The 13,372-nt window shown below is 46.8% G+C and overlaps 1 protein-coding gene across 2 annotated transcripts in view; it reads right to left on the bottom strand.

Annotated features, from left to right (window-relative positions):
- Positions 1–13,372, bottom strand: part of LOC112235116 (guanine nucleotide-binding protein subunit alpha-11) — a 40,024-nt gene that overhangs the window by 12,220 nt on the left and 14,432 nt on the right. For both annotated transcript variants that reach the window (XM_042319493.1, XM_042319492.1), the window contains exons 2-3: positions 2,865–3,049; positions 2,543–2,697 (exon numbers count right to left, since the gene is read on the bottom strand). In XM_042319493.1, coding sequence (XP_042175427.1) covers positions 2,543–2,697; positions 2,865–3,049 — 340 coding nt within the window. The remainder of the gene's footprint in view (positions 1–2,542; positions 2,698–2,864; positions 3,050–13,372) is intronic.

The following is a 13,372-nucleotide window of genomic DNA, read 5'->3' on the forward strand; positions in this document are numbered from 1 at the left end:
TTGATGATCCGATAAATGGTTGATTTAGGTGCAATCTTACAGGCAGCAATATCCTTGCCTGTGAAGCCCTTTTTGTGCAAAGCAATGAGGATGGCACGTGTTTCCTTGCAGGTAACCATGGTTGACAGAGGAAGAACAATGATTCCAAGCACCATCCTCCTTTTGAAGCTTCCAGTCTGTTATTCAAACTCAATCAGCATGACCTGATCTCCAGCCTTGTCCTCGTCAACATTCACACCTGTGTTAACGAGAGAATCACTGACATGTCAGCTGGTCCTTTTGTGGCAGGGCTGAAATGCAGTGGAAATGTTTTTTGGGGATTCAGTTCATTTGCATGGCAAAGAGGGACTTTGCAATTAATTGCAATTCATCTGATCACTTTTCATAACATTCTGGAGTATATGCAAATTGCCATCATACAAACTGAGGCAGCAGACTTTGTGAAAATGTATATTTGTGTCATTCTCAAAACTTTTGGCCACGACTGTATGTGTACATTTATTTTGCAATGCTCGCAACGTGAGCACTGTGGTCAGCATGTAACACACACACGCACACACACACGCATACACACACGCACACACACAAAGGGCAGAAGAGACTGATTAGCTGTAATACAACAGGGTTTTTGACAGGGGGCAGCGTTGGGAGCGATTCTTCAGCCCTGGTCCTGGAGATGCCCTGGGGTGTGCAGGCGTTTGTTTTCTCATCCCAGTCCAACTCAAACACCCCCATTTCAGCTTATCAAGGTCCTCACGTCCAATTAGCTGGGTGTCAGCAGAGATGGTGTCCTCTCATAACATTAACAGGCAATCAACCATGAATCAAAGATCAACATTACGCTCACACACACGATTCACTATATTCCAAGGTTTGACTTGACTTAAATGTCAGCAATAGATTGTGCAAATGGTAAATGTGTGTGTAGTAGTCATTTTATTGAAGAATAAGTACTGGAGAATTATTTCCAGAACCTTTAGAAGGTAAAGCAATGGTGTAAGTTCAATATTAGCTTTCAATTAGCTGAGTGTGAGGGGTGGAGAGAGGAGTGTATGAACTGTAGTGTGTGTGTGTGTGTGTGTGTGTGTGTGTGTGTGTGTGTGTGTGTGTGTGTGTGTGTGTGTGCAGTGCATTCAGAAAGTATTCAGACCCATTGATCTTTTCCACATTTTGTTACGTTACAGCCTTATTCTCAAATGGGAAAAAAATCCTCAATCAATCTACACACAACACCCCATAATGACAAAGCGAAAACAGGCTTTTAAAAAAACAGAAATACCTTATTTACATAAGTATTCAGACCCTTTGCTATGAGACTCAAAATTGAGCTCAGGAAAGTGTCGAGGCACAGATCTGGGGAAGGGTACCAACAAATGTCTGCAGCATTGAAGGTCCAAGAACACAGTGGCCTCCATCATTCTTGAATGGAAGAAGTTTGGAACCACCAACTCTTCCTAGAGCTGGCCACCTGGCCAAACTGAGTAATCGGGGGAGAAGAGCCTTGGTCAGGGAGGTGACCAAGAACCCAATGGTCACTCTGACAGAGCTATAGAGTTCCTCTGTGGAGATGGGAGAACCTTCCAGAAGGACACCATCTCTGCAGCACTCCACCAATCAGGCCTGTATGTTAAAGTGGCCAGACGGAAGCCACGCCTAAGTAAAAAGGCACATAACAGCCCGCATGGAGTTGGCCAAAAGGCACCTAAAGAACTCTCAGACCATGAGAAACAAGATTCTCTGGTCTGATGAAACCAAGATTGAACACATTGGCCTATATGCCAAGCTTCACATCTGGAGGAAACCAGGTACTGCTCACACCTGGCCAATACCATACATACAGTGAAGCATGGTGGTGGCAGCATCATGCTGTGGGGATGTTTTTATGCGGCAGGGACTAGGAGACTAGTAAGGATCAAGGGAAAGATGAACGGAGCAAAGTACAGAGAGATCCTTGAAGAAAACCTGCTCCAGAGCGCTCAGGACCTCAGACTGGGGCAAAGGTTCACCTTCCAACAGGATAACGACCCTAAGCACAGAGCCAAGAGTGTCCCGAAGACACATGGCTTCGGGACAAATCTCAATGTCCTTGAGTGGCCCAGCCAGAGCCCGGACTTGAACCTGATCGAACATCTCTGGAGATGTTCTCCTGAAAATATCTGTGCAGCGACGCTCCCCATCCAACCTGACAGAGCTTGAAAGGATCTGCAGAAAAGAATGGGGAGAAACTCCAAATACAGGTATACATTTGTATTTTAAAATAAGGCTTATAACGTAACTATACGTGGAAAAAGTGAAGGGGTCTGAATACTTTCCAAAAGCACTGTGTGTGTGTGTGAGTGAGAGCCAGTCTCTCACTCTATTTCTATCCATCAGCTCTCTGGAGTGGTGGCAACCTGTCGAGAGGCACTGCAGTGAACCACACACACACACAAAAACCCACACGCAAAATGCCTTAACCCCAACACACACATCCAAGTGCGCTCACACCCACCCCTCCCCGACCCGAACAACCTCTTACACACAGAGACACACCAGGACATACTATTTAGTGGAGTCTGATAGCTGGTATTCCCTGCGTCTGTCGTAGGCCTCCTGTATCCCAGGGTCGGCCCACAGGGTCTTGATGGCGCTAATGTAGGGCTGGTCGAAACCACAGATCTTCTCTATGTCCACCTCCTTCACTAACATGGCATTAGACTGGGGAGGGAGGGGAGAAACAGACAGAGAGACAGAAAGAAAGAGAGAGCGATAGAGAGAAAGAGAGAGGAGGGAAGAGTGAGAGACTGTGGATGCGTTCTGACCAAGCTAATTCTGGTTGTGTGTAGAAGGTATTGGTTTTTTGTGATTGTGTTAGTACATCCTACCCGGTTCTGTTCGTATTTGAAGGGGATCTTGAGGTTCTCTGTGGCTTTGATCATAGACTGCATGGAGGTGAAGATGTTCTGGTACACCAGCCTGATGAAACCCCTCTTGTCCTCCTCTGTGTAGCCCGCCCCATGGATGATCCTCATCTGCTTGATGAATGTACTCTTCCCACTCTCTCCTGTACCTGGTCACACACATAGAACACCCACTGTTAGCATCACTCTCTCCTGTACCTGAACACACACATAGAACACCCACTGTTAGCATCACTCTCTCCTGTACCTGGTCACACACATAGAACACCCACTGTTAGCATCACTCTCTCCTGTACCTGAACACACACATAGAACACCCACTGTTGGCATCACTCTCTCCTGTACCTGAACACACACATAGAACACCCACTGTTAGCATCACTCTCTCCTGTACCTGGACACACACATAGAACACACACTGTTAGCATCACTCTCTCCTGTACCTGAACAACCACTGTTAGCACGACTCTCTCCTGTACCTGAACACACACATAGAACACACACTGTTAGCACCACTCTCTCCTGTACCTGGACACACACATAGATCACTCTCTCCTGTACCTGAACACACACATAGAACACACACTGTTAGCACCACTCTCTCCTGTACCTGGACACACACATAGATCACTCTCTCCTGTACCTGGTCACACACATAGATCACTCTCTCCTGTACCTGAACACACACATAGAACACACACTGTTAGCATCACTCTCTCCAGTACCTGGACACACACATAGATCACTCTCTCCTGTACCTGGTCACACACATAGATCACTCTCTCCTGTACCTGAACACACACATAGAACACACACTGTTAGCATCACTCTCTCCTGTACCTGGACACACACATAGATCACTCTCTCCTGTACCTGGACACACACATAGATCACTCTCTCCTGTACCTGGTCACACACATAGATCACTCTCTCCTGTACCTGGTCACACACATAGATCACTCTCTCCTGTACCTGGACACACACATAGAACACACACTGTTAGCATCACTCTCTCCTGTACCTGGACACACACATAGAACACACACTGTTAGCATCACTCTCTCCTGTACCTGGACACACACACAGAACACACACTGTTAGCACCACTCTCTCCTGTACCTGGTCACACACACACACACAGTTAGCATCACTCTCTCCTGTACCTGGTCACACACACACACACTGTTAGCAACACTCTCTCCTGTACCTGGACACACACATAGAACAACCACTGTTAGCCCCACTCTCTCCTGTACCTGGTCACACACATAGAACAACCACTGTTAGCACCACTCTCTCCTGTACCTGGTCACACACACAGAACACCCACTGTTAGCACCACTCTCTCCTGTACCTGAACAACCACTGTTAGCCCCACTCTCTACTGTACCTGGTCACACACACAGAACACCCACTGTTAGCATCACTCTCTCCTGTACCTGAACAACCACTGTTAGCCCCACTCTCTACTGTACCTGGTCACACACACAGAACACCCACTGTTAGCATCACTCTCTCCTGTACCTGGTCACACACACACACTGTTAGCACCACTCTCTCCTATACCTGGTCACACACATAGAACAACCACTGTTAGCCCCACTCTCTCCTGTACCTGGTCACACACATAGAACAACCACTGTTAGCACCACTCTCTCCTGTACCTGGTCACACACACAGAACACCCACTGTTAGCACCACTCTCTCCTGTACCTGAACAACCACTGTTAGCCCCACTCTCTACTGTACCTGGTCACACACACAGAACACCCACTGTTAGCATCACTCTCTCCTGTACCTGAACAACCACTGTTAGCCCCACTCTCTACTGTACCTGGTCACACACACAGAACACCCACTGTTAGCATCACTCTCTCCTGTACCTGGTCACACACACACACTGTTAGCACCACTCTCTCCTGTACCTGGTCACACACACAGAACACCCACTGTTAGCACCACTCTCTCCTGTACCTGAACAACCACTGTTAGCCCCACTCTCTACTGTACCTGGTCACACACACAGAACACCCACTGTTAGCATCACTCTCTCCTGTACCTGAACAACCACTGTTAGCCCCACTCTCTACTGTACCTGGTCACACACACAGAACACCCACTGTTAGCACCACTCTCTCCTATACCTGGTCACACACATAGAACAACCACTGTTAGCACCACTCTCTCCTGTACCTGGTCACACACATAGAACAACCACTGTTAGCACCACTCTCTCCTGTACCTGGACACACACATAGAACAACCACTGTTAGCACCACTCTCTCCTGTACCTGGACACACACATAGAACAACCACTGTTAGCACCACTCTCTCCTGTACCTGGTCACACACACAGAACAACCACTGTTAGCACCACTCTCTCCTGTACCTGGACACACACACAGAACAACTACTGTTAGCACCACTCTCTCCTGTACCTGGACACACACATAGAACAACCACTGTTAGCACCACTCTCTCCTGTACCTGGTCACACACTGTTAGCACCACTCTCTCCTGTACCTGGTCACACACTGTTAGCACCACTCTCTCCTGTACCTGGTCACACACTGTTAGCACCACTCTCTCCTGTACCTGGTCACACACTGTTAGCACCACTCTCTCCTGTACCTGGTCACACACTGTTAGCACCACTCTCTCCTGTACCTGGTCACACACACATAGAACAACCACTGTTAGCACCACTCTCTCCTGTACCTGGTCACACACTGTTAGCACCACTCTCTCCTGTACCTGGTCACACACTGTTAGCACCACTCTCTCCTGTACCTGGTCACACACTGTTAGCACCACTCTCTCCTGTACCTGGTCACACACACATAGAACAACCACTGTTAGCACCACTCTCTCCTGTACCTGGTCACACACACATAGAACAACCACTGTTAGCACCACTCTCTCCTGTACCTGGTCACACACACATAGAACAACCACTGTTAGCACCACTCTCTCCTGTACCTGGTCACACACACATAGAACAACCACTGTTAGCACCACTCTCTCCTGTACCTGGTCACACACATAGAACAACCACTGTTAGCACCACTCTCTCCTGTACCTGGTCACACACACAGAACACCCACTGTTAGCACCACTCTCTCCTGTACCTGAACAACCACTGTTAGCCCCACTCTCTACTGTACCTGGTCACACACACAGAACACCCACTGTTAGCATCACTCTCTCCTGTACCTGAACAACCACTGTTAGCCCCACTCTCTACTGTACCTGGTCACACACACAGAACACCCACTGTTAGCATCACTCTCTCCTGTACCTGGTCACACACACACACTGTTAGCACCACTCTCTCCTGTACCTGGTCACACACACAGAACACCCACTGTTAGCACCACTCTCTCCTGTACCTGAACAACCACTGTTAGCCCCACTCTCTACTGTACCTGGTCACACACACAGAACACCCACTGTTAGCATCACTCTCTCCTGTACCTGAACAACCACTGTTAGCCCCACTCTCTACTGTACCTGGTCACACACACAGAACACCCACTGTTAGCACCACTCTCTCCTATACCTGGTCACACACATAGAACAACCACTGTTAGCACCACTCTCTCCTGTACCTGGTCACACACATAGAACAACCACTGTTAGCACCACTCTCTCCTGTACCTGGACACACACATAGAACAACCACTGTTAGCACCACTCTCTCCTGTACCTGGACACACACATAGAACAACCACTGTTAGCACCACTCTCTCCTGTACCTGGTCACACACACAGAACAACCACTGTTAGCACCACTCTCTCCTGTACCTGGACACACACACAGAACAACTACTGTTAGCACCACTCTCTCCTGTACCTGGACACACACATAGAACAACCACTGTTAGCACCACTCTCTCCTGTACCTGGTCACACACTGTTAGCACCACTCTCTCCTGTACCTGGTCACACACTGTTAGCACCACTCTCTCCTGTACCTGGTCACACACTGTTAGCACCACTCTCTCCTGTACCTGGTCACACACTGTTAGCACCACTCTCTCCTGTACCTGGTCACACACTGTTAGCACCACTCTCTCCTGTACCTGGTCACACACACATAGAACAACCACTGTTAGCACCACTCTCTCCTGTACCTGGTCACACACTGTTAGCACCACTCTCTCCTGTACCTGGTCACACACTGTTAGCACCACTCTCTCCTGTACCTGGTCACACACTGTTAGCACCACTCTCTCCTGTACCTGGTCACACACACATAGAACAACCACTGTTAGCACCACTCTCTCCTGTACCTGGTCACACACACATAGAACAACCACTGTTAGCACCACTCTCTCCTGTACCTGGTCACACACACATAGAACAACCACTGTTAGCACCACTCTCTCCTGTACCTGGTCACACACACATAGAACAACCACTGTTAGCACCACTCTCTCCTGTACCTGGTCACACACACATAGAACAACCACTGTTAGCACCACTCTCTCCTGTACCTGGTCACACACACCTACATTGAGCTCTAGAAGTACTTGTTTTGACTCTGTAGTTCAGCACTTTGGATTTGAAATGACACAATGACTACTACGTTAAAGTGCAGACTGTCAACTTTGAGGGTATTTTCATCCATATTGTGTTAATTAACGGTTTAGAAATTACAACTATTTTTGTACATAGTCCCCCCATTTTAGGGGAACAAAAGTAGTGGGACAAATTCACCTGTGTATTAAAGTAGTCAACATTTTTGCATTTGGTCCCATAACCCTAGAATGCAACGATCACATGAAGCTTGTGACTCTACAAATGTGTTTGATGCATTTGTTGTTTGTTTTGGTTGTGTTTCAGATTATTTACCATTCATTTTTATTGGGCACAAAATAATGTGTCATTTTAGAGTCACTTTTTTAGAAAATAATGTTTCTTACACTTCTACATTAAATGTGGATGCTACCATGATTACTGATAGTCCTGAATGAATTGTGAATAATGATAAGTGAGAAAGTTAGAGGCATAAATATCATACCCCTAAAACATGCTAATCCCCCCTGTTATTGGAATGGTGAGAGATTAGCATGTTTTAGGGGGGGGTATGATATTTATGCCTCTAATTTATCATTATTCACAATTAATTCAGGACTATCAGTAATCATGGTAGCATCCACATTTAATGTAGAAGAAACATTATTTTCTAAAATAGTGACTCTAAAATGACACATTTTGTACCATTCATTTCTATTTGGCACAAAATAATCCGAAACACAAACAAAACAAAACAGCAAATGCATCCGACACCCTGTGCTGTGCAACAGGTGCGCTAATTTAGCTGGATAGGTGTGTAAATGCTATTCATAAAATTACATTTTAAAAGTGTGTAAATTACATCAAACCTTCAATACATCACTGGAGAGGATAGTATACAAAGCCAGACAGAGTGAGACAGCGAGCGAGCCAGAGACAGCGAGCGAGCCAGAGAGAGAGACAGAGTGAGCGAGACAGAGCGAGCGAGCCAGACAGAGCGAGACAGAGCGAGCGAGCCAGACAGAGCGAGACAGAGCGAGCGAGCCAGACAGAGCGAGACAGAGCGAGCGAGCCAGACAGAGCGAGACAGAGCGAGCGAGCCAGACAGAGCGAGACAGAGAGTGAGCGGGCGAGACAGAGCGAGCCAGAGAGCGAGCGGGTGAGCCAGAGAGCGAGCGGGCGAGCGGGCCAGAGAGCGAGCGGGTGAGAGAGAGCGAGCGGGCGAGCCAGAGAGCGAGTGGGCGAGCCAGAGAGCGAGTGGGCGAGCCAGAGAGCGAGTGGGCGAGCCAGAGAGCGAGCGGGTGAGCCAGAGAGCGAGCGGGTGAGAGAGAGCGAGCGGGTGAGAGAGAGCGAGCGGGCGAGCCAGAGAGCAAGCGGGTGAGCCAGAGAGCGAGCGGGCGAGCCAGAGAGCGAGCGGGTGAGAGAGAGCGAGCGGGTGAGAGAGAGCGAGCGGGCGAGACGGAGCGAGTGAGAGCGAGAGTTGTGAGTGCCAGGGTGAAGGTGAATCCAGTGAGATCCGTTTCAACAGTGTTGTTCTTTAACACAAACAGCTACGACAACAGCAGACAGCTTCCACCAGAAGGAACCAGATGATTGTCAGATCGCCACAGCCATGTCCTCCTCCTCAGACCGACACCCCCACCAGAACCACCCAGAGCTCCATTCAACCCAGCCTGCACTGCAGTATCCATTCGCACAGTGGCTCGTTTCACCCCCATGGTCAACTACAAAGCATAGGACGGTTTAGGGTTTCTATGAAATCCTACTACTGTACGACCAACTAGTTAAGACTCCCCTCACAGTTTCCATAAAATAGTACTTGCTCACTCCCACCTCATGAATGTAAAATCATTGGCTTGGTGTAGGCATGGGCTACAGGGAGTTTCCACTGACTTCACAGTCCTTTCACCAGTCCTTTCCTTTCCAATCCATGAAGAGGAATGAATGAGTGCACTTCCGTGAGAAGAGTAACAATCGTAAACAGAGGAATGGGTTGAAATGAGGCTCCATCCAACCAATGACAAACACTGAACAACAAAAGAAAACACAACATGTAAAGTGTTGGTCCCATATTTCATGGGCTGAAATATCCCAGAAATGTTCCATACTCACAAAAACTCTCGCTCAAATTTTGTGCACAAATTTGTTTCCATCCCTGTTAGAGAGTTTTTTTCCTTTGCCAAAATAATCCATCCACCTGACAGGTGCGGCATATCAAGAAGCTGATTAAACATTAAACAGGTGCACCTTGTGCTGGGGACAATAAAAAAAGGCCAATCTATAACGTGAAGTTTTGTCACAACACAATGCCACAGATGTCTCAGGTTGAGGAGCGTGCAATTGGCATGCTGACTGCAGGAATGTCCACCAGAGCTGTTGCCAGAATTGAATGTTGATTTCTCTACAAACATCGTTTTAGAGAATGCATTTCAAATTGATGGCAATTTGAATGCACAAAAATACAGTGACGAGATCCTGTGGACCACTGCGAGTCCCATTCTTTTTTAAGGTATCTGTGACCAACAGATGCACATCTGTATTCCAAGTCGTGAAATCCATAGATTAAGGTCTCTTTTATTTATTTTAATTGACTGAATTCCTAAAACTGTAACTCAGTAAAAATCAATGAAATTTTTGCATGTTGCGTTTCTATTTTTGTTCCGTATATAATCCAGGGGAGGCAGGGGATTGGTTCAAACAAAACTGTCACATGACCTGACTGCCAGAAGTAGACCCTTGTCTTTCCAGCAGAAACTCAGGACCCAGCCATACCCTCATCTCCTTCAGCAAACACAAGCCTCTCCAGGGCCCAGCCAGACACCATGCCTTACAAAACAGTACTGGGAACAGATCTAATTGATTACGCTAAACTGTTTATGCTCTCAGATATGTCAAAGGTTCTTTGTCCCGATACTACATCCATCTGTGAGTGAGATGGGGGGGGTATGGAAGACAATAACAGCCATATCATTGAGTGAGATTAAACAACTTGAGCCGCTTGTCTTTTAAAGGAGTGGTGTTCCCCTCCAGGCCTACAGGTCCATAATACCGCTGCTTCTCTGTTCTCCCTGGTAATTCATTGATTTATGTCACCAACTGTCCTCACCTGGGTCGTGTCTAGCACGCATGAGACGGAAAGAAACGGCGAGGTACCATCCGAACTTGTCCAAATCAGAAATTCACTTTCTGATGCAGTGGTTTTATGAAAATTCACAACAAACACATTTGGCAAAGTAACCGTTTTAGCTAGATTTACTTCAGCTAGCTGGCTAAACCCTCACTAGCCAAGGGGGCTGCTGGTAACCCATATTTCTCATATACACATATACCCTGAGGCAGGCTACCACCAGGCTACTGCCATGTCAATCCCTAAACAGAGATCTGCTATATCTGCAAACTGAAAGAGCTGGAGAAAGAAACACCAACACCTACATTCAAGGTTTGTGAAGAGCAGCCATATCTCGGTTGCCATGGAAACCCCCTCTTCTCTCCCCCTGCAGTTGTTCCTCTTTCTTTCCTAGCGGATAGTAAATATAACTGTGCCTCAGGCTCTCTCTCCATCTCTCTCTGCTGCTATGTAGAAGGGCCCTGCTCCTCTCTTCAGTCTGATACAACACTGAGGAGGAGGATGAAGTTGTTCCTGGACAACCATTGTGCTGCTGCCATGTTGTGATGCTACCATGTTGTTGTCATGTGGTGTCGCTACCATGCAGTGTTGTCTGTTGCTGCCATGCTATGGTGTTGTCTTTTGCCTCTCTTCATGTAGCGTTGTGGTGTCTCTTGTCGTGATGTGTGCTTTGTATTATGTTTTTAATCCCAGCCCTCGCCCCCGTGGGAGGCCTTTTGGTAGGCCATCATTGGGAATAAGAATTTGTTCTTAAATGACTTGCCTACTTAAATAAAAGGTTAAATAAAAAATATATACATTACCAGTCAAAAGTTTGGATACGCCTACTCATTTAAGGGTTTTCTTTATTTTTAATATTTTCTACATTGTAGAATAATAGTGAAGACATCAAAACTATGAAATAACACATATGAAATCATGTAGTCACCAAAAAAAAGTGTTAAAATCAAAATATAATTTAGATTCTTCAAAGTAGCCACCCTTTGCCTTGATGTCAGCTTTGCAAACTCTTGGCATTCTCTCAACCAGCTTCATGAGGTAGTCACCTGGAATGCATTTCATCTAACAGGTGTGCCTTGTTAAAAGTTAACCGGTGGAATTTCTTTCCTTTTCCAACAGTCTTGAAGGATTTCCCACATAAGCTGCTCAGCTTGTTGGCTGCTTTTCCTTAACTCTGCAGCCCTACTCATCTCAAACCATCTCAACTGGGTTGAGGTCGGGTGGTTGTGGAGGCCAGGTCATCTGATGCAGCACTCCATCACTCTCCTTCTTGTTCAAATAGCCCTTACACAGCCTGGAGGTGTGTTTTGGGTCATTGTCCTGTTGAAAAACAAATGATAGTCCCACTAAACGCAAACCAGATGGGATGGCGGATCGCTGCAGAATGCTGTGGTTGCCATGCTGGTTAAGTGTGCCTTGAATTCTAAACAAGTCACAGACCGTGTCAACAGCAGAGCACCCCCACACCATCACACCTTCTCCTCCATGGTGGGAACCACACATGCGGAGATCATCCGTTCACCTACTCTGCGTCTCAAAGACAGTTTGGACTCATCAGACCAAAGGACAGATTTCCACTGGTGTAATGTCCATTGCTCGTGTTTCTTAGCCCACTCAAGTCTCTTCTACTTATTGGTGTCCTTTAGTAGTGGTTTCTTTGCAGCAATTTGACCATGAAGGCCTGATTCATGCAGTCTCCTCTGAACAGTTGATGTTGAGATGTGTCTGTTACTTGAACTCTGTGAAGCATTTATTTGGGCTGCAATCTGAGGTGCAGTTAATGAACTTAGCCTCTCCTGCAGAGGTAAATTTGGGTCTTCCTTTCCTGTGAAGGTCCTCATGAGAGCCAGTTTCATCATAGAGCTTGATGGTTTTTGTGACTGCACTTAAAGAAACTTTCAAAGTTCTTGAAATGTTCCCGATTGAACATGTCTTAAGGTAATGATGGACTGTTGTTTCTCTTTGCTTTTTTTGAGCTGTTCTTGCCATAATATGGACTTGGTCTTTTACCAAATAGGGATATCTTCTGTATACCACCCCTACCTTGCCACAACACAACTGATTGGCTCAAACGCATTAAGGAAAGAAATTCCACAAACAAACTTTTAACAAGGCACACTTGCTAATTGCATTCCAGGTGATTACCTCATGAAGCAGGTTGAGAGAATACCAAGAGTGTGCAAAGCTGTCAAGGCAAAGGGTGGCTACTTTGAACAATCTCATATATGATTTCATGTGTTATTTCAGAGTTTTGATGTCTTCACTATTATTCTACAATGTAGAAAATAGTAAAAATAAAGAAAACCCCTGGAATGAGTAGGTGTGTCCAAATTTTTGACTGGTCCAGTATAATATATAAAAGACGCTGCTGATGTAAGGTCAGTTTTGTATTTCCTCTTCACAGTATTGGGATGCAGCCCAAAGAGAGAAGAGGATGTAACAGTATTGGGACATTGCCCAAGGAGAGAAGAGGCTGTGTTACAGTACTGGAACACGGCCCGTGTCCTCAGTGAAAGATCAGTCTGAGGTCTGATTTATTTCTCGTGACCCTGTCATAAGATCTCTCCCTCCATCTCGCTTCTGTTCTGTCGCTTCCTCTCCTCTAGAGCACACTACCAGCCTCTGTCTCCCTCCTCTCCCCCAGCCCACCCCCACCTCCCCTTCTCTTCACCCAGCCTCACCCTTACTCCATCTCTCCTCTAGAGCACACTACCAGCCTCTGTCTCCCTCCTCTCCCCCAGCCCACCCCCACCTCCCCTTCTCTTCACCCAGCCTCACCCTTACTCCATCTCTCCTCTAGAGCACACTACCAGCCTCTGTCTCCCTC

The sequence above is a fragment of the Oncorhynchus tshawytscha genome, unplaced genomic scaffold (genome assembly GCF_018296145.1).
Source record: "Oncorhynchus tshawytscha isolate Ot180627B unplaced genomic scaffold, Otsh_v2.0 Un_scaffold_1528_pilon_pilon, whole genome shotgun sequence".
NCBI lineage: Eukaryota > Metazoa > Chordata > Actinopteri > Salmoniformes > Salmonidae > Oncorhynchus > Oncorhynchus tshawytscha.